This window comes from Xenopus laevis, chromosome 2S, assembly GCF_017654675.1.
Source record: "Xenopus laevis strain J_2021 chromosome 2S, Xenopus_laevis_v10.1, whole genome shotgun sequence".
Lineage (NCBI taxonomy): Eukaryota > Metazoa > Chordata > Amphibia > Anura > Pipidae > Xenopus > Xenopus laevis.
Window position 1 is genome coordinate 117,509,213 of NC_054374.1, and position 25,726 is coordinate 117,534,938.

At 35.9% G+C, this 25,726-nt stretch overlaps 1 protein-coding gene across 10 annotated transcripts in view; it reads right to left on the reverse strand.

Annotated features, from left to right (window-relative positions):
- Window positions 1-2,607: 2,607 nt before the first annotated feature.
- lmo7.S (LIM domain 7 protein S homeolog) overlaps window positions 2,608-25,726 on the reverse strand; it is a 95,284-nt gene continuing 72,165 nt past the window's right edge. For 3 of the 10 annotated variants that reach the window (XM_041582919.1, XM_041582917.1, XM_041582923.1), the window contains 16 exons: window positions 25,223-25,337; window positions 24,580-24,741; window positions 22,525-22,685; window positions 21,986-22,028; window positions 18,297-18,353; window positions 14,935-14,960; window positions 14,653-14,757; window positions 14,432-14,524; window positions 13,221-13,654; window positions 12,142-12,188; window positions 10,742-10,900; window positions 8,440-8,653; window positions 7,460-7,705; window positions 6,964-7,072; window positions 4,473-4,575; window positions 2,693-3,406 (listed from right to left, as the gene is read on the reverse strand). In XM_041582919.1, the coding sequence (XP_041438853.1) occupies window positions 3,384-3,406; window positions 4,473-4,575; window positions 6,964-7,072; window positions 7,460-7,705; window positions 8,440-8,653; window positions 10,742-10,900; window positions 12,142-12,188; window positions 13,221-13,654; window positions 14,432-14,524; window positions 14,653-14,757; window positions 14,935-14,960; window positions 18,297-18,353; window positions 21,986-22,028; window positions 22,525-22,685; window positions 24,580-24,741; window positions 25,223-25,337 (2,097 nt within the window). In that variant the 3' untranslated portion in view covers window positions 2,693-3,383. 10 annotated transcript variants of the gene reach the window in all.

Below are 25,726 nucleotides of genomic sequence, written 5' to 3' on the forward strand. Positions count from 1 at the left end.
ACTATAGAGTTTAGTATCACAATAGCCTTTAATATTATGACTGTCCAAAAAATCATCCAAGCCATTCTTAAAGGCATTAACTGAATCAGCCATCACAACATCACCCGGCAGTGCATTCCACAACCTCACTGTCCTGACTGTGAAGAACCCTCTACGTTGCTTCAAATGAAAGTTCTTTTCTTCTAGTCTGAAGGGGTGGCCTCTGGTACGGTGATCCACTTTATGGGTAAAAAAGTCCCCTGCTATTTGTCTATAATGTCCTCTAATGTACTTGTAAAGTGTAATCATGTCCCCTCGCAAGTGCCTTTTTTCCAGAGAAAACAACCCCAACCTTGACAGTCTACCCTCATAATTTAAGTCTTCCGTCCCTCTAACCAGTTTAGTTGCACGTCTCTGCACTCTCTCCAGCTCATTTATATCCCTCTTAAGGACTGGAGTCCAAAACTACACTGCATACTCCAGATGAGGCCTTACCAGGGACCTATAAAGAGGCATAATTATGTTTTCATCCCTTGAGTTAATGCCCTTTTTTATGCAAGACAGAACTTTATTTGCTTTAGTAGCCACAGAATGACACTGCCCAGAATTAGACAACTTGTTATCTACAAAGACCCCTAGATCCTTTTCATTTAAGGAAACTCCCAACACATTGCCATTTAGTGTATAACTTGCATTTATATTATTTTTGCCAAAGTGCATAACCTTGCATAACCTAGCATGCTTGACAAAGGGGTTTTACTCCCCGAAACATTGCATCGCACTCCGCATTGAAATAAATTTTTGAAGATTTCTCAGTCCTGTGTGCCGTTGGAATTCCTTTGCTGTACTAGATTTAAGTGAAACACATTGCCTGTCACAAGTTTCTCACAAGTCACTTCTAAAATGTGCACTGTATACACTTATTCTTCATTGTGGCAGGTCACGTGAGATAGACATGTAAAACAGACACCATGGAAAAAAAAAAAAAAAACATACAGTGAACTATGGGTTTGTGGTCATTATGGGACAAATAAAATCCCCTATCACTAACTTGAATATTACACTAGAGGTTTTACTTTCCTTAGTTACCTTAATTTTAGGCCAGTTAATGTGTTCTATGGCAAATTGTAACCCCTTCAGCATGTCTTTTTTTCCAATAACAGGACTTTGCGGGGGGGGGGCTTCTTGCTGTTGGATTCAATAGGCGTCTTCTAATTGTAACAGTGCTCACAGGTAACTTTAGATCTTCTTTGATCTTGCTGGAGCTGATCATTGACCTTTGCCATTTTGGCTATTCTATTGGCTGTTCTCTGTTTTCTTTCACGTCTTTCGGGTATAGTTTCTATTTTAAAGCATTTGAGATCATTTTAGCTGAGCAGCCTATCAAAGTACACTGTTCTTCTGAACAATATCTGGAACGACCCATTTTACTCTACCCCTTTTCAGAGAAAAAACAGAGAACTAAACCCCCCAAAATCAAAATCCCACCTAAACTTACAGGCATTGGCTTCAACTGTGAATGTGCAAATCCGCAATGAGACCAGAAAACTAAATGAAGAGCCGGAAGATGGCAACCGGGAGCTCCCCTGTGCTTCTCTGCAGAATTTTTTAAATGTATTTTTTTTTATACTAAAGCACATTGCTGTGAGGGAGAGGGGGCAATGCTTGCAAGTTTAGGGCGGCTTTTGGTGGTGGTGGTGGTTGATTAGTTCTCCTTTAAAAGATCCAAATATAAAAAGTGTACAGGAAAAAAGTGCGGAATGATGCACTAAAAAATACAATATTTTGAAAACCTCTAAAAAATATTTTTTTGATAATTCTTGGCAAAAAAAAAAAAAAATCTGAAAACTTCTAAAAGCAACCCAATAAAATAAGTGCAGCTCCCATGGACTTCTATAGCAACTCAACTTTTATTTGGCAAAGTTTGGCATTAGAGATTTTGGTGTTTTAGCTCTACAAAGCTGAGATTTATTAAGATATATAGGAAACCCACACATGAGGGGGCCCATTCATTAAGTTCAAGTGAAGGAATAGAAGAAAAAAAACTTCGAATTTCAAAGTGATTTTTTTGGCTACTTCGACCACGAACTAAAAATCATTCGACTATTCGATAGTCGAAGTACTGTCTCTTTAAGAAAAAACTTCGACCCCCTAGTTCGCCACCTAAAAGCTACCGAAGTCGATGTTAGCCTATGGGGAAGGTCCCCATAGGCTTGGCTATCTTTTTTTGGTCGAAGGATAATCCTTCGATCGATGGATTAAAATCCTTCGAATCGTTCGATCGAACGATTATTCCTTCGATCGAACTATTTGAGTAAAATCCTTCGACTTCGATATTCGAAGTCGAAGGATTTTAATTCCCCAGTCGAATATCGAGGGTTAATTAACCCTCGATATTCGACCCTTGATACATTTGTCCCTTAGAGTCATATCTTGTGGCATAACACACAACACAGATTTCAGATGAAAAGCCACAAATTTGTGTTTTATCAAAGCAAATAAATTGCCATTAACGCCGATAGCTTTACCAACTTCTCCGCATGAATCAGATGAGCAAATGTTGCCTAGTTTGTGAGTTACTGTAGCTTTATCCTTGAACTGATACAAATCCGTAGCATTATTTTTTGTTTTGTTTTTCAACTTTATTTTTGTCTGGGTTATGTATTACATCCCATGATGAAAACATGCAAGCAAACAAACAGTTTGATTTAAATGCAGTCAAAATAAATTTTTATTTACATAAAAAAACAGAAAATCAGTAAATATTTTCTTACAGAGTGCCTTTAGGAAAAGAAGCATTTATTTTCAGTAATCATTTTTTGGGACAGCAGTCAGCAGAAATCTTTCAGTTGTAGATTTCTGCAAAGAGAACTCAATACTGTAAAGTGAAGAGCGTGTACAACCTTCACCCTGAAGCAGGTATACGGTACTTATATAATGCTTAGCGAACATAAATATGTGTGGAGGGAAGTAAAAAAAAAAAAAACACCTTAAAGAATGAGTGCATTTGATTTCACTTTGTTCTATAGACGGCAACAGTACATTCTGTAATTGTTTTGCAACATTGTTTCTTAAATACTAGTTTTATTTTTCCACTAAATCTCTTCATATGACAAAAAAATGTGGAAAAGCAGAAAGATTAAAAAATATTTAGAAAATACAAAGAGACTTTATCTTTACATACTGCATTCAGAACACTGAAAATATATCTTAGATTTGATTACCTTTTTATAAATATTTCATAGGGAAAGGTCGAATGCAAGAGGCAATACAAAAATTCAAGATTGCTAAAACCTACAACAATAGATGTTTAAAGAGCAATTGCACTTTGCTAGACATTCATATCCTCATCCAATCCTTCCTCTTCTGCTACTTCTTCAAGCGCTTCTGAGCTGACAGTTTCTTCACATGGAGGTTGGCTGCCCCACTGAAAAACACAGCAATGGCTTGACTGTTAATACACTTTTTATGTCACTGGATACTATGATAAATGGATAAAACGCATGGAAAGAAGGAGATGTCAGCAATCTATAGAAGGACAAAGAAAGCAGCCACAGTGCCTTATCCTGAAGCCAATGGAGCAAAGTTTGCTGCATTTCAAATCACCCACTGCAACGAACAAGCAAGCTGGTTGCTTGAAAACAAACATCCAAATGCAGTTGAATAATTTATTTCTCTTTACTCTAAAATCTGCCTTTGATAGCAGAATAGCTTCTGAAATGATAAGGAATCATTGACAACTAATACCCAGTAAAGTTGAGGGAAGGAGCTTTCATTTAAATGTATTCCCCGTTTAATATTTAGATCTCCATTAAATATATTTCCAGGGGTCAAACGGCTACTGAGCATTTAATAATCTGAATGGCTTACTTTCCAGACATGGAAATACCTCTGTTTGCATATCATAGATATAGAAAATAATATATATATATCCCAGAAAAGTAGAGACAATGGAACCCTGGGCAAAAATCCAAATAAAGCAGAAAAGGTTTCACTGCTTGTCAATTAAAGTGAGCATCAAACATTGCCAATTTAAATAGCTGCCACACTGTCATTTAATAAAGTTAGAAACTATAGTTTCGCACGTATGGTAGTTTTTTTTAAAAGAGCTGCTATACACTCACACTTTCCTGCAGATTTTAATACAAGGGACAACTATTTCTGGTCTCATTCCAGGCTATGGGAAAGTTGAAAGTGCCATTTACAGCCTTGTTTAGCTGGCCACGCCCAGCATGGTTTTATGATATAGTTGGCTATATTGCTAGGGCCTTCACATATATATTTTATTATAAACACAAATCCACAACCTACAGTACCTGTTCGAAAAATAAAAAACTAAGATCTAAATAGTTGCTATTGTTGGTCTCCAATGTTTTACACAGCATTGCCCAGGAGTTATTAATCTGCAAACCCAGAATTTAGCCAGAGGCAGTTGGTCCACAGGTTGCGTGCTTTAAAGTTCAATTACAGATAATAAAATAAATAGTACTTGCTTTTAAATCTGATGTAGCAGCTGTTGCAGTACAGCTCATTGTTGCGGATTCGGACTTCAGCTCCAGATTCAGAGCCTCCAAGGTCGGTCTCACATGCAGTGCACTGTATAGAAACACCAGATCATTACTGTAGGATAGATCAGGGAACTCCAATGATGACCCTGTTGAACTACAACTGCCCCCAGGGGGCGATGTGAGTTGTAGTACAACAGCAGTTAAGTAGCAACAGGTTAGGCACACCAAATACAAAGCCTAGAATGAATCAAAATTGCCAAAGCCAATCAGTTGCAGTGACAGGTAGAACCACCGGACATACCAAGGAGATTATGCAATTCATTTATACAAACGAATAAGAAAATGTGATTAATTTGTTAGTAAAAGCCAGCACCAGGCAGCTGCAGACAACGCACAATAAAGAGAATTATTTGATACCAAGTGTATAGGGAAGACAGACAAATCCATGATCAAGAAGCAGATGAAAAGGTTTTTTTTTTACTATTTTTCTCTATAAAGTTATTTCTCAATTGGGTAATCAATACTCCTTTACTCCTGAAAGTGAATTTTTGGGTAAATTAGCAGGGGTCCGATAATTTCTCTTTTTAATTAAAAAAAATATTTGCCTACTTATTTTAACCTATATATAAACAATAAGCAAGAGTTAAAACTGTACTGTATTATTACATTTATTTATAGAATATAGAGATCCCACATCTTTTAAAGGGGTTGTGTACCTTTAAGTATGATGTAGAGAGCGATATTCCAAGACAATTTGCAATGGGTTTTCATTTTTTTATTATTTGTGGGTTTTGAGTTATTTAGCTTTTTTTATTCAGCAGCTCTCTAGTTTGAAATTTCAGCCATCTGGTTGCTAGGGTCCAAATTACCCTAGCAACCATGCATTGACTTGAATAAGAAACTGGAATATGAATAGGAGAGGCCTGAATAGAAAGATGAGTAATAAAAAAATAGCAACAATAATACATGTGTAGCCTTACAGAGCATTTGGTTTTATTAAATGGAGTCAGTGACTCCCGTTTTAAAATTGGAAATATTCAGAAGAAAAAGGTAAATGACTCTAAAACTATAAAAAATAAAGACCAGTTGAAAAGTTGCTTAGAATGGGCCATACTACAAAATACTAAAAGTTAAATTAAAGGTGAACCGCCCACCTTTAAACATATTGGCTCAACATGACAGTTGCACAGCAAGAACTTTAGGAGTCTTTCTAAAGACAAACCCACTTTTTAACAATCCTTTTTGAACTAAACAATAAACTTATAAAACTACAAATTAATCTGCCTGTTTAGCTTGTGATTATTTTTACATATGTAGCAAATGTAAGGGGCAGATTTACTAAGGGTCAAAGTGATTTTTTGAATGTAAAAACTTCAAATTTAAACTAGTTTTTGGGTAATTTGACTATCGAATAGGCCTAAATTCGACTTCGACTCAAAGTAAAAAAATCGAAAATCGAAGTACTGTCTCTTTAAAAAATTTCGACTTTGGCGCTTCGCCACCTTAAACCTGCCGAATTGCAATGTTAGCCTATGGGGACCTTCTAGAACCTATAGCCAACATTTGGCTAAGTTTTTAGAAGTTGAAGTAAAATCGTTCGATCGATCGATGAAATCGTTCGATTCAAAGGATTTTATCGTACGATCGAACGATTTGACTTCGACTGAAAACGGGCAAATTCGATAAAAAAAACTTCGACTTCGACATTCATAGTCGAAGTAATCCAATTCGATGGTCGAATTTCAAAGTTTTTTCCAATTCCAAATTTGACCCTTGATAAATCTGCCCCTAATTGTGGGTGAATGCCCCATGCACAGTGACATAAATGTTATCCACTTCAAGCTATGGGAGCATACCCTATTAGTGAAAAGATATTTGACACTTACCTACTCATAAATATTGCACTTATGTACAGTATTACTAAAATGCAGTGTTGAATACAAATTCTAGTTAATAGGTCCCTTTTCTACCACTATTTTACAGTGAATATGTGACATATTTGTCTCCTTATAGAGAACTTGATAGTACTTCCAAAAACATTGGCACTTAACACTTACTAAATATATGGATTCCAGAACTCATTGCTGCTCAACTAAAAAAAGGGCTCATTATTTGTGAGCTATAAATGGATTTTTTTAACATCTAACCAAGTGCAAGTCCCCAAAGATATGAGCATTTCATATGGATGCCTACACTTGTCAGCTCAAGACACAGCATTAACTAGCAAAAGGTAAATTCATTCTAGTAATTATGTTTCACTTAACTGCAGTAGGGAACATAGCTTTACATATATAAAAAGGAAACTAATTGTTGCTATATAGTAAGGGCAAAAGTATTTTATTATTGTAGAGTGAACACAGTAAACATACACTAGGAATGTTTCATGGAAACATGTCTGAAGCACGATTGATTAGTATTGCGACCCACAACCAGCACCAAACATTAAGTATTGTGCAGATTTATGTACATGCCTCACCTTAAAACACTGTAAATGAAAACAAAGACCAAGAGATTCGATGATCATGGCAGCTCCTTTGCCCAGACTGTTATTACAGTAAGAGCACAATTTCTTCCCACTCACTGACCTAGATATAGAATGGAAATATGACTGAGCCTTTCTTTGAATTCTATAATGGCCTGGAATGCAGAAGTGTGTCAGCAAAGGATGAACAAAGCCCATGAATCCTTGTGGATGGTGGGAAATGTAAGAAATCATCTGAGACTTTGGCGTTATATTTCTTTGCTCAGAGTACCAATATGAAAGGAAACTACATTATGAAATGCTTTGCAATAAAAAAGTTGGATAAAAAAATACTGAATGTTTTGCTCATTAACAAAAAAACATAGCATTGTCTCCATATCCGTCCAAGTTCCAATGACCTGTATATAGAATCTTGTGTATACAAGCTGTGAATCTCAGGTAAATACAGTTAAAATCAAGTTAATAAAGGACTACAAGTGGATTTACTTACTTATTGCGTTGCTGGTTGGATGTTTGGGTTTGGGAAAGAGAGGCACTCTTAAGGGGACCAGCAGAAGACTGTGGCAAACTATTGGATGAATTGCTCAAGAAGGTACGATTAGACGTGGAAACAACCTGGGAAGGTCGACTGAAGTCTTGACTTGATGACATTGAGTTATAAGATGAGGACTGATTTGCCCAAGGTGACACTCTTTGCAAACCCGAGGTGGAGTCAAGGTTATCGAACGATTCCCCTCTGGAATGAAAGAGAAAATATTTTTTAAGCTTTACAGGTATGGGATCTGTTATGCAGAATGCCAGGACCTGGGGTTTTAGATCTTCATACCTTAAGTCTACTAGAAAATCATGTAAACATTAAATAAACCCAATAGGCTTCCAATAAGGATTAATTATATCTTAGTTGGGATCAAGTACAAGATACTGTTAATATTAAAGAGAGAAAGAAAATCAATTTTAAAAATTTGGATTATTTGGATAAAATGGAGTCTATGGGAGACAGCCTTTCCGTAATTCGGAGCTTTCTGGATAACAGGTTTCAAAATAATGGGCTTTGGATATAGACAAACAGTAGTAGAGATGAACAAGCTATTTGTTTGTGGCTAGATGGCTCAATTTGTTTGTGGTTAGATCTATAAAGACTACAGCAAGCAAGTACAGTTATTTCTCACAAAAAGGGCATATTCTGTCTACTGTGGATTTCAAAGGCATCTGATACATTTACATAGTAGGTTAGGCTGATGAAAGACATAAGGGGTTATGTAATAAAAGGCTGTTTGCCATTGGGCAGTAACCCATAGCAACCAATCAGCAGGTAACATTTACTAGTCATCTGTTTAAATGCAAGAATCTTATTGGTTGTCATGGGCAAACTTACTGCCTTATATTACATATGGGGGTTTTTGCACTACAAACGAACTGTAACTTTCATGTTTATCATTTTAGTTCTGTGAAGTTAAACACATTGTCTACCTTCTCATATAGTTAGGAAGGGATGACGTATCCTTTGTCATACTAGAACTGCGCTGCCTAATCCAGCTATTGTCATTATTGAGCGATGCCTTTTTCTTCATTTCCTGAAGGATCCGCTGCCTCTCCACTTCTGATGAAACTTGAGATTTTTCCTTGTATGTTCGAGGCTGCATACTTCCTGTGCTCTCACTAGGGCCAGAATCAGTGTGATCTCCTACAATATAAAATATAACATTTATCGCCTGCCTTTTTTCAAAACTAGAACAGACTTGTAGATTAACAAGAGAGATAATTAATTGGGAGCAAAAGAAGAACAAAGCAGAAAAAGATTTCTAGCCAACATTCAGGTAAATTCAGATCAACTTTAAAAGAGCAGATTCCTCATGACCTGAACTAAATCTAATATTATTGTTATCCAGTTAACTCTTTATTGTTGCTTCTGCCATGCCAACACATGTCCCTTAACACACAAGCTGGTAGTTGAGCTGGTAATTGAGACAGCAACTATAACAGCATCAACTATAGTTCTGAAAAAAGCATACGTTTGAATTTATTAAAGGGGAACTATCGCAAAACTTAATTTTAATATAAGCTTCAGCATAATGAAATAAGAAACTTTTTAAATACAATCAATTACAAATTCTGTACTGTTTCTGAAATAATCAAGTTCATCTTCACTATTTCTCTCTCAGCATATGTTTCTCTTCATTCTGTCTTCTTGCAGCAGTTGGGTGTCAGATATTCATTGACAGTTAGATCCAATATATCTTATAGGGGAGCTCCTTTTAGCTAGAAGATGTATTAGAGCTCACTTTATTAAAATCGCCAGAAATCCTGTCTCTCTACATGCGGGATTTGTGCAAAAAAAAGCAGTTATTTTGTTAGATTTTGTTTGTATTGGAATCAGTTTTTTTGAGTGAGCGCTAATACATCTGCTAGGAAAGGGAGCCCCCCTATAAGATATATTGGATCTGTCAATGAATATCTGACACCCAACTGCTGCATAAAGACAGAATGAAGAGAAACAGATGCTGAGAGAGGGATAGTGAAAATAGTCTTGATTGTTTCAGAAAAGATGCAGAATATTGAATTGATTGTATTTATAACGTTTCGTATGTCAGTATGCTGAAGCTTATATTAAATGTTCATTTTTGTGATAGTTCCCTATTTAAAAAAATGGATTTCTGTACTTTTAGGACATTTTCAATGGGATATCTGTTGTTTTAAACAAAACAAACAAAATAATCAAAACTTAAAATTAAATGTCCCTGCATTTTCTCTCCATATTTACATCCTTAAAAGCACTTAGTGACAAAAGCATAAGTGATTTATAGTGATTTACAGTAAAGTTAGGCCCTAAATAAATTCTCAAGCAAAAGTTCTCACAACTACTTTTGTTGGGTATAAGAGTTGTGATTGTGGTCAAATGCTAATGCTAAAGGCAGCCTTATGCCCTGTGGCTTCTGGCACTATTTGACAGATTGGCCCAGGACCTACACCGACAGCTTATGAGGGACCTACACAGTATGTGTATGTGTCTTGGTAAACAGCTTGAAGGATCAGAACAGTAGGAAGTAAAAAGGAGTAACTAATTCTCTTTACATCCACATTTGTCAATGCACCTGTACTGGCCAACATGGTGCATTGATCGATAAAAATTTCTAGCCCAATCTCCAAACCAATGGATATCCATAGTACTTTGGGATGAGAGAGCCACCATACAGTACATGTACCAGAAATTGTACAATGCTTGATTTTTTTCAGTTTGTATATGGCCAGCATAAGAGTGAGCAGAGTGATCTGTACCAGCAGGATTAGTTCATTTATTAAAACTGAGAACAACAGTTAAAATAATACAACCATTTAGCCATGAACTCTGAAATGCCCACTATCCAAGTCCAGCAGTTTTTGCTATAAAATGTTAAGTCAACAGAATATGTCTCCAAACCAAATGTGTGTGGCTAGGCCTGCCTGTGACTTACTACAGAAAAGACGAATAGAATTTTTGAATGATTTGAATAGTTCAGTAGCAGCAATCTTTTCAGCGCATCACAAAAAGCTGATCAGCAGAAAGGCAGAGGGAAATTACTCTTGAGCCTCATTTTACAAATGTGTCAAAGCTGGAAATGATTAAAAAGTGCAGCACTAAAATAGAGTAAGCATATTTGCTGATTAATGGGATTGACGGGTGCAGAAATCAACGCAGGGACACACACAGCTTTACCACAAGATTGGTCAGATTTCACTTTTCTCTTTAATGATTTGTGTGTAATTTGGGGAACATTAAAAGACTTTCTCCCACCTCTGTGCAGCTCAGGGTATTTCATCTGATTAAATATTTGCTTTCTCTTGGCCTCCAATTCTGATGGCACACTGCTCTGAGAAAACTTGATGTTTTTTCTTTTTTGTTCATCTTCAATCAGCCAATGGGCTAAGCCATACCGCGGCCTCCCAGGTATTCCTATTTAATGTTTTGAGTAAATCATTGATTTGGGAGGTAACCATATACATTTTTTTCTACTGTTTGGCTATGAAAAAATAGCTTCATGATGAAAAGAATAGAAAGACCGTGGTCACTTCTGGAAAAATTCTCCTGTACATCAAATGCACTTTTGTATCAATAATTATCATTACTTATACAGTAGTTGAAAGTTATGCAGCACTTTACAATATTTAAAAATACAAATAGGTGTCTTACAATAAATTAGCAATCAAGGCTTACATCATAAGTTAGTAGGAGGTAGAGGTCCCTGCTCGCAAGAGCTTACAATATATAAAGGGTTGGATAACAATTGACATAAAGTTGGTATAAAGGATACAGATGGTATGTGGACTTCTGATGATTGATCGTACATTAGAGGGCATTTGAGAGTGTAGAGGGAAGGGGAGGCTGTGGCAGGGAATTCCAAAGACAGGCATACACAAGTTATGCAGATAATATTACAATATGGATAGGCAGTGTCCCAATCCTAAAAATAGGAAACACTCAAAAAAAAAATATCTGTTTGGAAGTTTTATCACTTAATGGCTTGTGCATAATGGTTTTCTCAGAAGCTCTGCACATTTCAGGGGACAAAATAATAAACCAAGCCCTTAAAAAAAGTTTTCCTGTTACCTATTCCAACTGGCAGCAAAATAGTCTATAAATGTCCTATTCACTGACAACAGCACAATATGTTCCTTAAGAAACACCAATGAGTATCAATAAACATATACAGAATGGACTGCATATAAGCAGATTTTTGAATATTCAAAGGCAAAATTGAGTTAACGATCCAGTGATTATGATAAATTATCTCCTTAAAAAACTGCTTGGATACCAGTGGGCAATAGTACTGGAAATTCACTATGCCTAAAATATCATTTGTACAGCACAACATAAAATAGATATCTCTATATGAAAACAACAATACTGGCTGTTGTCATAATAATAAATCTCTTCTAAAAAAAAGAATTTCTGATTAGCATATGAGCGCCAGTAAATCAGCCTTAGAATGTTCACTTAAAGGGGTAATTGGTAAACAGGAACATCTCCATACTGTATGTACTGAGAAACGTGAAAAAAAATATTTGTTCCTCTGTATTTTTTTATAAGGTGTAATAGTCATTGTAATGGAAAAGCCTGTAGGGGATAGATGATCTTAACGGAATAAAAAAATATAAAACCTATTTTAAATTAATAGAGAGGACTAGCATGCTTACCATTGCCGGGGGTATGAGAATCATCCGATTTTAAAACAACATTATTCCTAAAAAAACAAAAAAAAAATTATATGAGCTCCCTTCTTATCAGTTAAATTGAAAATAAATAACCTGATATGCAATATTGATATAAAAAACACATGAGAGAGAGAGAGAGAGAGAGAGAGAGAGAGAGAGAGAGAGAGAGAGAGAGAGAGAGAGAAATTTAGGGGCAGATTTATCAAGATCAAAGTGAAAATTAGAATTTTGAATTAGAATTATGAAATTCAAATTTTCAAGGTTTTTTTGTGAAATTCGACTAGGGATTATAGTCACAATTCAATTTGATTTTTTTTTTTTTTTTTTTTTTTAAAAAAAAAATTCTAATTCAATTTTCGTAAATTTATCATACACCAGCCCTTTCAGAATTCGAATTTGACTATTTGCCACCTTAAACTGCGAATTGTTGTCTTAGCCTATGAGGGACGTCCTGGGATCAATTTAGAGTTGTTTGCTGGCTTCCTGACATCAAGTTTTTTTCCTAACTTGAATCGAATTAGATTCGAGTTTGCGGGTCATTTTCACTCACCCGAGTTTTAAAAATTCTAATTTGTTGATAAATTGCAGTTGGTCGAATTTCACGTTCATGTGAGTTTTAAATAACTCCCATGAACTCTAAATTCAACTCTTGATAAATCTGCCCATTAAAGTTATATGCCATATTGATGACATTTTAACATTAAACACTGCTTTTTATTTTGTTTGACAAATGAGCATTACAGAAAAATTGTATAAATGATGGAATCCTGGGGAGTAAGTGCCCCTATGCCTGAGACATAATTGGTTCAAAAATCGACCATGCTACACTCCCCCATGATTCATCATTTAAATCTTTCTTTTGGCAATGATTAATTGATTAAGCGTGATAATTTTTAGCACTATATAAAATAGACATTTTTCACTACATTTTTGACTTTTAAAATAACCCAGAATAACCACGGTCCATACTGAAAGACCATAGATCTATTATCATTAGGTTTATATTATGAACCTTGTTGATAGAACGATTAGTACAGGTTTATGGAGGACAAGATGACTACCTAGCATCTTTCTCTGACTTTTGTCTTTGCTCCTCCTCTTCTTCTTGGAATCTTTTACGCCGTCTTTCTTCTTCAACAGCTCTGTGAAAACGTATCTCTTCTTCCTTTTTCTTTCTTTCCTCCTCCTGACGTTTTCTTTCACTCTCCTCAGCCTGGCGACGGCGGTTTTCTTCTTCTGCCTGGTGACGCAGATTTTCTTGTTCCAACTGACGACGTCTTTGTTCTTCTACCTCTTGGTGATGTTGAGCTTCCAAATATTTTAATCTTTCTTCTTCTGCTCTTTTCCATTGTCTCTCACTTTCTAGTTCCTCTGATGATCTTTCTTTTTGTCGGTCTTCCTCTTCACTGCTCTGCACATCATCAGATACCTCAGAGCCAAATGTTTTCCAGTATGATGACTGTGATATTACGGGCAAGCTAGAGGGGGCCTGTTCCTGTATTCAAAAATAAAATGCATTATTTTTCAATTTAATCAATTAAGGTTTTTAAGCTGTATAACTCCAAGGGTGCTAGGATTCCATAGAACAAAACTTCCAGCACTCACAACTCAATAGAATGTTCATTTTGACATTCAAGGCTTGATGAATGCTGGAAAACGGTTTTCATGGCGAAGTGAAAAGAGCTCTATCCCTTTAAATAAGCTACATCAAACCATTAAGTATATACTGCAAAAACAAACTCTAATCATTGCTGGCATACAATATATCTTTAAGTAAGGCTCCCCAGGGCCAAGTGGTGACCTGGTCAACTTATTATTAAGACCCAAGTTAATTACTTAATCCCCTTTTCTTTTACCTTAAATGTTAAACTGGATAGCAACGTGTGTGTTTTACATCTTGTTAATAAAAATTACAGAAAAAGTGCATAAAATATTTGAAAAGCTTTAAAATCTGTTTAACTACTGACAGAACTTTCCCTTGTTTGGTATTACTTGCAGTCTAAATTGGCCAAACATTTGCTAAACTAAACATGTCCCCCTTTTCCCTTAACATAGAAGAATGAAAAGGCAAGCCAATATGTTTGTGCAAACTTGGTTCAGAACAAACAGGTTTCCTACACATACTTATACATGTAACAAACATTATGCACAGTGAATTTTGATTAGAATTAGCAATATATTCTCAAATGTTAGAATAAATATATGTAGTACTACACAGTGTAGAAAAATAGATAAGCTGAGTGCAAATAATGTGGCAGAGAGTATAACTCACTTGCTGAATTTGCTGAAATCTCTCATTTTCTGCTTCCTTTTGAGCACGTTCCCACTCTTGTCTCAGTTTTTCTTGCTCAAGTTTGTATTTTTCCTGGTGGGAAAATATATTTTTTATTGTTTTACATAAAAACATTTGTTGTTTTGGTCCATGTTAGAAACTCTTTTGACCAACGTAACAACAATTAAATACAAAGCCTTTTGAGCTTCACTGGTTTCTACCTGCAGAATTTGTTCTTGTTCCTTAAGCCACTTTTCCTGACGTTTTCTTTCATCTTCTGGATCCCAAGACCGACGTGTTGATACATTAATTGAAGGAACTGGCATCTGGTAAGTAAAAATAATAACACAGGAAAGACATTCTGGTTATTAGTTTTCTGTCTCTTGAGTATGCCTGAAATGCTATAAGCCTGTTTTTTGATTTTAGGAGTAATGTTGCAGGTAGATGAACATGATCCAGTAGTATTGTGCTATTTCTATAAGGCGTACAGATGAGTTACTTACATCAAGTAATGAAGAATCCGAACTTCCTATTAGTTGATTGGAAAGAAAGGAAAACTATATCATGACAAGGAAAAAACAATTCTCATACACAATATAAAATATGCACACACTAAAATGACCTTGTATATGACCTGCACAATGAGGTAATATAACATTTATTTAGTTCCAAATTTGGCATATTGCTAAAATCTTCCTATACCAACCTAAACGTAGCCTTGATTTTTTTCTAAGAGATCCGGTATAGTGTTACCGAATACTCAATGAAAAGTGAGCAAAGTGCAAACATGAATGGATATTATGGGGCAATTAGACTGCAAAGTCCTTTAGGACTGGAATTGACATGACAGATATAAAATCTTTGTACTGTGCTGTGGAATATATAAAGTTTAATTATAATCTCTTGTGGTTTTATTGAAGTTCTGGACCATATGTAGGATGGAAGCGAGCACTTAAAATACTCTACAGAAACCATAAAATTATATAGTGAATAAAGTACCCCTATTGTAAAATATAAGGATATTATAAGTTATTGAGGAGTTCCATGACCATAATAAAGCACAAGGCTGAAGGCCTTCTAAAATGCAAATATTTTTCAACAGGGAGTACTTTAGTATAATACACAAAATTCAGTGAGTCATGTGACAGAAATGACTGATTATAACTGGTGACATAGCTAAGCACCATTTATAAGGATATTATTTACAAAATATTCATGGCTTGTGTATTATAATACAAATGAATAACACAGGCAAAATACTTGTGGTTCTACAGTGTTTGTAGGATTACTTTAATATACTGGCATATATGAATGCAAATTATTTGTTTAAAACAACATAACATCAAAAGAAAATAAGTATACGAGTTTAAAAATAAGTTATCGTGTCTTACATTTTCTTTACTCTTTATGGGCTAATTTATCAAAAATCAAATGTGAGTTTTTTTCTACTTCAAATAAACTCAATTTAAAAAAACGTGAATGTTTGTTTATTTATTAAAAATCAGAATATAAAAACTTTGATTGAATACAATTATGAAGAAAACAAGAAAAATTCTATAGTGTAACAAGTTAAAAAAAAAAACCCTGAAAATCTCGAAAAAGAAAATTTTGAATTATGCCTAGGACAACTGCCATTGAACTCACAAGCTTCTAGATGCCGAAGATTTGCATTCGAGTTTTTTGTGCTTAATAAATACCAAACATTCAGGTTTTTGCAAATATAATTAATTTTTTTTTGTGCAAAAACATTGTTAAATCACCCCCTTAGTGTAACAGATTGTGTTTCACATATACACTTAATGTAGGGAATGAAAATCAGAAGCAATTTGCATCCCCAGAGCTGTAAGTAAAATAGAGCTCCTATCACTCTCCCACAGCTGCTGGATTTGAGTAATGAGGCTTGTAGCAGAATAGCAGCTGGAAAGGTCACAGGCTTCACGTAGGACACACCTGATCAAAGTGCAAAGATACAACAACAGCGTGCATGTAACACAGACAACACACACAGACAGACGAGAGATGGCAAACAAAGACACGCAGATTAGGAAGCATGCAAAGAATGGCAAGCATAACAGAAAAAGCCATACAAACAGCATTCCCCTGCATATTTGGTCTATTTGTTAAGGGCATACATGATGTATTTTTTATAGCAAGTTTAAAGATATGTAGAAATGACGTAAAACCTTAATACTCAATTTGCAGAAGACTATAAACACCACCTAATATGGTAGGAACAAAATATCAGAACACTGAAAAGAACTTGACTGAACTATTGTGTCACAATAAAAGAGATCTATTTACAAATAAGGGACACTTTAGACAATCCACAGAGTGCCAAACTCAGACAGTCCTGTTTAAAACTCCCAGTTTGTTCCCCTTTGCCCAAGGCAGGCAGTGGGTGCGATGCAGTCTCTTAAAAAAAGTGCAGAATAGAGAGAATTGTTTACCCTGCAACCCTTAGGCTAAGGCTACACAGCCCATACCATCCCTTCTGTTTGTAGCTCCACTGACAGACAATGTCAGCCTTTCATATGCTTTGTGTCAATATCTACTGAGTGTAACTGCACTCAGGCCAACGTAGAGTAGAGGGAATTATACAAGCTACTCCGGTGAAAGCAAAGAATAGTGTTAAAATTAAAAAAATCCTCCAAATAAAAATACTGAAATTCCCATATCACAATTGCAGAAAAGTTCCAGATTTTGCTACCCTTCCCTGAAATTAAAAATATTTAGACCAAGGCAAACATTAAAAGACAATGTTTAGACCAAGTCTGGTAGATTGGTACATAAATCCTCCTATTTAATGAAAAGACACTCTTTGTCAAGGTGCAGTATATCATGTATAAATAACATCTCTGCTTTTAGGCATGTGACCAATAAATGCCACCTTGTTCTAAAAAAATACTTTGTTTTTCCATTACTGTTTTAGAGAATGTTGTTACCCCACATTGGAATGTTCCTGGCATGTTCATGTTAGCCACTTTCAAATGAATAGAGGTGCAATTTTAAGTTACAAAATTCTGGGTAACAAACACTTTATCAAACAGAATTATCAAACAGAATTATCAAAAAGTGAGATTTGAAATCCCCACATTAAACTCACTTTCTATTCATTCCTATGGGATTTTTAGAATCACATTTATCAATAGGGTTCACCATTTGATAAATATGTTTTTAAAAAATCCCATAGGAATAAACAGAAAGTGAGTGGGTTTTATTGTGGCGAGTTCTAATCTCACATTTTGATGAATCTGCCTTTTAAAATTGCTTCATTTGACAATTGTCCTAACCAGTACATTACACAGCCCTATATGGGTGCGTCAGTTCCACAGTTGGTGCATCACCTATTTTACAAGCGACATTTTAGCATACTGCAATACATTCTGTAATGGTATCAAAGTACAGACTGTGGTAGAACTGAACGGGGTGCCAATAGTGGGGTTTTGAATGGGCAGACTATTAAGATATTATTCAGGAAGCAAACAAGACCAGGTGAACTGTTCCTCTCTATGAGATGCATCTAACTGTACCATTATTAATACTAATTGTAGGATGTCCTGTTGGGATACTTTGTAATGGACACCCATGTAGACTTAAAATTGCGCTGTTTGTTTATGCTTTTTCTTTCACAGTGGCGTAGTATATTTATTAAGGCAAGATGTAGGTTTTAGAACACACAGCACCCATTACCACATAAGTAGACCCATGAACTGTAAAAGGAACTAGATGATCCTAAAGAAAGAACATATATGTTAATTTGCTTCCACCAGAAAGAGCAGTGGCATAGAGCACAACACCATTGTTAGTCGTGATGAAAGATGCCTGGCAGACTAGTGGTAGGGGAGGTAGAGGGTTTTCTTATTACCTTGCTCAAAAAACTGTGACCTTCTTTTATTATTTTTCAAAGAAATAGATTCAGATTCTAATTGAAAAAAAAAACACAGAACATCTTCATCAAATGACTTGCATTGCTACTTTATTTCATTCTGTAAATATTGGGAGATGAGCAAAAGAGCAATACTACAAAAAAAAATATTTAGCGATAAAGATCAATGTTCCCTTTAAGGGAGCACACACACACGCGTGTTTTGTGTACAGGGCACAACAGCAAATAGCAAATAGCACACAGAAATTACTGGATGAAAATAGTAATTCAGTTCCATCCACCTTGGTGCTTACAAGTCTTTAAAAAAGTGTGCACAAAAGACCACTTCTTCTCACATAGAAAGAGAAATTAGACTGAACCCTGATCAAAATGACTGTACAACACCATGCACACAGTTCTCGGTCAGCAGTTCTGGCCAAACAACAAATCATTGTGGATGGACGAATTTGACCCATTTCCTTTCGCCAAAAATTCGCCGCCAGCCAAATGTCACCAACGCCCAATAAAGTCTATGGGCGTCAAAAAAAATTTTGTTGCGCGTCTTTTTTTTTTTTTGACGCACGATGCCGTACAAGTCTATGGGCGTCATTTTTGTGGCGAAACAAGGTGAAAAAATTCACCCATCCCTGCAAATCATGATGTTTAACCCAACATCATTGCTGTGGAAATGCATGGCATCCTTTATAATTAAAAAGTAATTTTTGTTCAGGAAGCAAAGTGGGAGCAATGGCAATGTGTTAGAATTGTAGTGTTGCTTTTGGTCATTAATGGGCTAGCATATCTTGAAAACAGTTTCTAGCAACCGGTGCCAAATAAAGCACAAAAACACAAAGGTTGGATGCCAGAAAAGGTGAAAAGGCCCAACCAGTCTGCACAAACATGTCTCCATGAATAATAATTATACCATCTTCTTATGGGTTCTAAAAAATTCTTTATTCATTTTCCATTTCCAAGCATTTTCCAATTGCGTTACATTTTTATCATCTACTACTTTTTCTGAAAGGCAAAAAACAGGACGAGCAAGCAAGTCTCTAACTATCTTCAGTGTTTTGATTACAGGGTTGAAATACACTTGTATTCAGCATGATCCCAATAAAAAGAGACTGTGTTACATACAGATGCATTATTGAAATGGAGGGCAAAATTTAGTTTACACTGATGCTTCCGAACAATTGTGCGAGGAGGACAATCATATAATCAGATCTTACTCTGAGTAAAATGGCAGTGAACCCCTCCTTATCTGTATGACTGAGACACAGGCATCAGTTAGGGAAAAGAAGGGGCTTGTTTATACTGTTCAATGCTGATTATCTCTTTGAATACTGTTAGTTCCATGGTTGGGGTGGTAGAAAAAGTAAAACTGAAAACTATTATGCCTTTAGAAGAAAACAATACTTACATTGAAAAAAACAAATGTAATAAGGGGGAAAAAAATAATGGAAGAAAAAAGGAGGTTGGCCAAGTCATTTAGATATGGTCATGGATGTAGCTGTGAATTACAAATTACTGTGGGCATGCTGATCTCCCTTTAATTTTAGATCCTGGCCATTGGTTTAAGAGAGGTTTACGAAATCCTTAATATTTGGCAGAATACCGAACTGAATCGGAACCCCAATTTTCATATTAAAAAACAAAAAAAGCATACTTTGTAAATAAAAAAATAATTGTTTCACTTTTCCAGTGCCTTAAGTCATGTGCTTTTGGGTTTAGATTTTTTGGCCTAACCAAATCAGAATACTGTAAAGGGTGTTGTGATTCAGCCGAAACTCAAACTAAGACATGGATCCAGGGAATCCCTAAAAAGATATACTTTATATAATTTCTCCCTTAGCAGTGAGACTGCAGCATGTACCAGCAAACACTCCTTTTGTTTTATCCGACTTCTAGCTGCTTGTGAGCAATGTCACCTGAGAACTCTTTGAAGTATCAGCTGGCTGCCCTTTACATTCATGAGATATTTAAGTAAGGTGGCCCGGTAGAGGATTTCTGTCTCCAGGCAATAGCACCTAAAGGCAGTAATAACTGCTTGGGCACCAGCAAGACCTGTTTTAAGAAGCAAAACACAAATACAGAGCAAAAGTGCTAAATTGAAGTTTCCCACTGAAAAGCAGTCAGTTCCTAAAACATGAATTGTGCCCCTGATTTATAAATTACCAGCCTGCCTATATAGCCCTAGCATCTACCAACAGGCTCAATTTACAAGGTGTACTGTCTAATCTGGGCTCTGGTGTTTTATACTATCGACGCCTGTAATACGAAAGCCAGTCCTCTGTTCTCCAATCCTGTACTGGAGAGAGCGTCTCTCAGAGCATTAAGAAATAAAGATCAAGATCATGTGGAACCTCAAAGGAAATTTTTTTATAAATAGTGTGTAATCTTTAAAAAATTAAAATGTGATGTAAAATAACAGGAATATTTATAAAGGTCATGAAGAAGAGTTAACAGATGTATTTCTTTTAGGTACTACACTAATGATAATATATGGCAATTTCTTTTGTACTATGTCATTTCTGGCATAACCATTTTAGTGAAAAAGCACTGTAAAAAGGGAGTGTGTTCAATCCTGGCTTTTAAAGGGTTAACTCCTAACTCAAAGCTAACATGAAATATGCGAAGCATCACAAGATTATCACCAGGGTTCTGTACCAGAAACGTTACATAACTGTGACAAATTAAAAAATAAAAGTGCCCTGTTGAGCTTCCCGATCAAGAGGGTTCTGTTAGCCCACACCTCCAATGGGGGAAAAAGTTTAGGTACCCTTTAAAGGGGTCGGTCACCTGGCACAGGTTAAAGAACAGATACGCTCTGCAGAATACACTGAGTTTTCTTCTTCTTAAACAGGAATTCTAAACCCATTGTATTCTACAGAAATGATCTCCTATTTAACCTGTACTAATAGGGAATATTGGACCCTAGCAATCAGATAGCTGCTGAAATTCGCAGATGAAAGCTGCTAAACTAAAAGCAAAATAACTCAAAAACCACAAAAAATAAAGACCAACTGCAAACTGTTTCATAATAGCACTATCAACATCATACTAAGGGGCACATTTACTAAGCTCGAGTGAAGGAATAGAATAAAAAAAGCTTTGAATTTCGAGTGATTTTTTTGGCTACTCCGACCTTCGACTACGACTTTGAATTCAAATCGTTCGACTATTCGACCATTCGAAGTACTGTCTCTTTAAAAAAACTTCGACCCCCTACTTCGCCAAGTAAAACGTACCGAACCTCAATGTTAGGTCCCCATAGGCTTTCTAACAAATTTTTGGTTGAAGGATTAAAATCCTTCGATCGAACGAATTGCGGTAAATCCTTCGACTTCGATATTTGAAGTCAAAGGATTTAACTTTGACAGTTAATTAACCCTTGATATTCGACCCTAAGTAAATGTGCCCCTAAAAGTTAATTTAAAGGTGACCTACCAATTTAATATAGTAATGCGCGGCATAATTAATTTTTTTAACACCCTCTTACTAATAAAAATGCCCCTTATTTGCAATACTTACTAACAAAATGTATTTTTAGATGTCTCCTTGAATTACTGCAAATTGATATGCCAGAAACAAGCTAATTATGTGGTCTACCATCACAATATCATTAATGTAATATATATACCAAAACATTAGAACAGTAACATGGAAAATGTACAGGGCTGTGTAAATACCTTTTTGTGCTGAGTCCTGTATTCCATTCAACCGACTTGTTGCCTTAAAAGAAGAAAAAGACATTATAGGGATGTAATGCTTCTTTCAAAAGAAACACATCAGCCACATCGCTAGTGCAATGAGTGGAGATATCGCTCTCTTCATTAGCGGAGCCGAATTTCCGGGTTAAAACCCAGAAATACGTCTCTTAAAGTTACAAGAGGCTTGTATCCGGCCGCTAGCTTAGGCTAGGTTTTCACCTTGCCTCATGGCAGGAGCAGCCCAGCACCCCTCACGAATCAGGACAGAATAGTAGTATGCTGTAGAATAGAGGGATCATCAGATTGCTGCTCTGTAAACAATTGTCTATAATAAAGTAAAGACAACAGACATGATTTTAACTGTCAATACAGAAGAGATATTGGTTTTATATATGTATACTGTATATGGGAAGACCAAAACCCTCTTTCTTCATATACAGAATTAGCAATATAAATAAAATGCTTTACTGTGCCAAATAAAATTCCAGTATTTGAATAGAAAATTGCAAAGTACTTACATTACCAGAGTCAGGGATGTCTTTTTTCAGGGAGGTGCTTTGTGATCTGCTTGCATCAATCCATTTATTTTCAGGAGAACCTATAAGTTTTGGATCCATACTGGTCAGATTGAGGGTTTTATGGCTTTTGTATGGTAGGGAAGGTGGGTCTCTGCCCCATGCTGATTGGTAAGTAATTAATGCAGCAACAAACATCAAGTATGAAAGTTAATGAAAATACAAATATATGGGACGACACAAACAAACAAAACAGTGAAGAAGGAAGCAGGAATGAGCAAAGAAACAAAGTGTTAGATTTTCGCAGTAAAACCACCTTCCCAGACATGCATTTAAACATATTAGTAAGTTACAGAGTCCCTTTGGCCATGCAATGAACTGCATCATTAGGTGCACTTTAGGACTCAAACAATAGCACAACATTTTAGACATACATTGGTTCACAAAAGACTTACTGTGAATATGAATAAAATTGTTTGTGTTTGTACATACTGTACTGTACTGGAGTATTGTGGGCAGGATGAGATATAAGATGAGATAAGTAGGAGAGGGCAGTGAAAGGGACAGGTAGGAGACAAAGTTGGGTAGGACAGCAAGCAGAAGAGATGTGATTGGTTAAGAGTAGAAAAAGAGTAGGCAAGTGAAGACAGTGGAAAGAAAAAGTCTGCAGGCATTGGACTGCAGGTAGAAGAATGTAAGAATATATGGTAGCTGGGACTGGACAGTTGGCAGGAGAAAATGATAGTTGGGACATGTTTTAGGTTTAAAATTGTGAGGTAGAACACGTTGGTAGGCAAGATTGGAGAACAGCTAGGAGATTTTGCAAAGGAGAGTAAGCTGGAGGTTGTCATAGTGGCATTGTTAATACATATTTATTTATTCTATAGTGTTTGCATAACAGGTTTATGGAAGAAGAGATACATCCTTTCCCCTGTTTACAATGTTCTATCAAATAAGGTTGCAGACTAAGTTAAACAGGAGCAGTGTCGGACTGGGACACCAGGAGCCCACCCAAAAACTTTTGACCAGGGGCCCACCAATTGATCTTAGACCAGGGGCCCACTCTTAGTACTATTATTCTTCCTCTCCTCACTCAACCTCTATTCTCCTAGTCTCTTTTCTTTACATACAATATAATTATTATTCCATCTATTTAGCCTCTTTGTTCTCATAGAAATAGGTAATGGCCATGAAATAAGCCAAATGTTTAGCAGCATGAGGGCCCACTGACACCTGGGCCCACCGGGACTTTTCCTGGTATCCTGGTGGGCCAGTCCGACACTGAACAGGAGATGCTTCAAATTTCTTACAATTTTTTTTTAAAATATATAACCTTTTTACAAATATATCTTTGAAAGTTACAGCATGCTATTTTGTATACAATTGAAGTACAATTGCCAATTGTTTAATCATGTATATAAGTTAGATGCAACAGACTGCAATTCAAATGAAAAGAGGAGTGAATGTGTTTGTTAACAATGGCAAATTGATGGTGCACAGGTAAAAGGTCTCTTATTTACAACCTGTGTCATTTAGCACCAAAATGAATGCAAAACTTAAACTGTTAGAGGTTTTATTAGAAGACCATGCATATGAGTGCAATATACCACAGCCTTAGTACCTTTAGTAAACAAGTCTATGGAAAAGTACACATAAAAAGGGTTAGGCTTCATAATGTTACTCATAAAGTCCTGTTTTTCTAGAATTTTTTTTTTTTTTTAAACTTAGATTTGAAATTTTGAAAGAGTTGTTTGCCTAAATATATAAGTTTACACCATAGTTAGGTTTGCTCACTACATTAGCAAGTCTGTCCTTTTTTATGTTTACTTTCCCACTATTTTTATATGAACATCACATAAGAAAATTCTGCCTATTTTATCCTCAGAGCTGCAGAAGTGTGACAAAAAAAACACATTTTCAGGGGCACAGACCTTGCAAGTAACATTATGTGCAGCTTAACGAACAATAGTGTAGACAAAGGCAAACTTTTCCTGTTTGTCCAGCCTGAGCCAGCACATCTATCGAGATCTATAGAGATGTTATTGTTTGTGAACCTACCATTCTTGCCATATCGCCTAACATCCATAGCTAGGTTTCCAGTTTCTACAGCGTGATCTATTGCTTCCACCCACTTGTTGTAGTCCATTGATGATACCTTTGTGCCATTGAGAGATAGAATTTCATCTTCTACATGCAGCTGACAAAATTCAGCTGGACTCCCTATAAACAAAAAAATCATTCATTTAAGTTCTGCAAAGGAAGGGTGGGAAATCAGGGTCTACATAATATCAGCATTATGTATAACTGGGTAATAAAATTTTAAATATTTAAACTAAACTAAAAAAATATCTTGACCTGAAGGACACTCAGCATTTTATTTATACTAACTGCAATATTGTGTGCTTATGCATGCAGCGTTATAAAGAGAGAAAAGGCATGTGCAAGTTCTCCATCTATACAGGTGTTACAATATCGCTACTTAAAATGAGTAACTCATAGCAATCCAGATCTGACTCATCCTCATATGGCTGGTGGAAGTTGTAGTTCAACAACATCTGAAGGTCTGCCTGTTGCTGATCATGACCTTCATATCTACCAGATGCAAGATACTGGCCTGTTTTCCGAACCATTCCAGTTGAAATGAACAGATAGTGGGAGAATAGAAAAAAATATTCCTTCCCACACAAAGCGAATTACCTACCTACATCAACAGACTTTACAAAGACCCCAGCACTGTTCCAGCTTGTTTTAAACCCAAAGTCATGGCTGCTTCCAGGTTTCTGGTTAATGCTGATTCTCAGGTCACTGTACTGGTCCTATAAGAAAAAAAAAAGTACTTGGGTATCTTGTGTCACTGCAGCGAGAGGAAAGCTCATCTAAGACAAGAGAGGCTGGGAACAGGGAGCAATATAATTATCTACTGACACAGCTAAAAGCCACATATTTCCATTTAGTCTATTAAAACAGGTAATACACTCTATAGTTTGGAAAGAGCATAATTTACCTAAAATATCAAAAACAAGTATGAAATTATCAGTGCAATATTAGTCAGAAATGCAAGCAAAATCTTCATTTTGATAAATGATAAATGGTAAACTCAATACCATATGACCCCCAAAGTACTAACGGATTCATTTAACCTCACTAGATACAGTTGTTGACTTCTATGGAGCAACAAATCTGAGATGGAGGATTTAAAAAATTA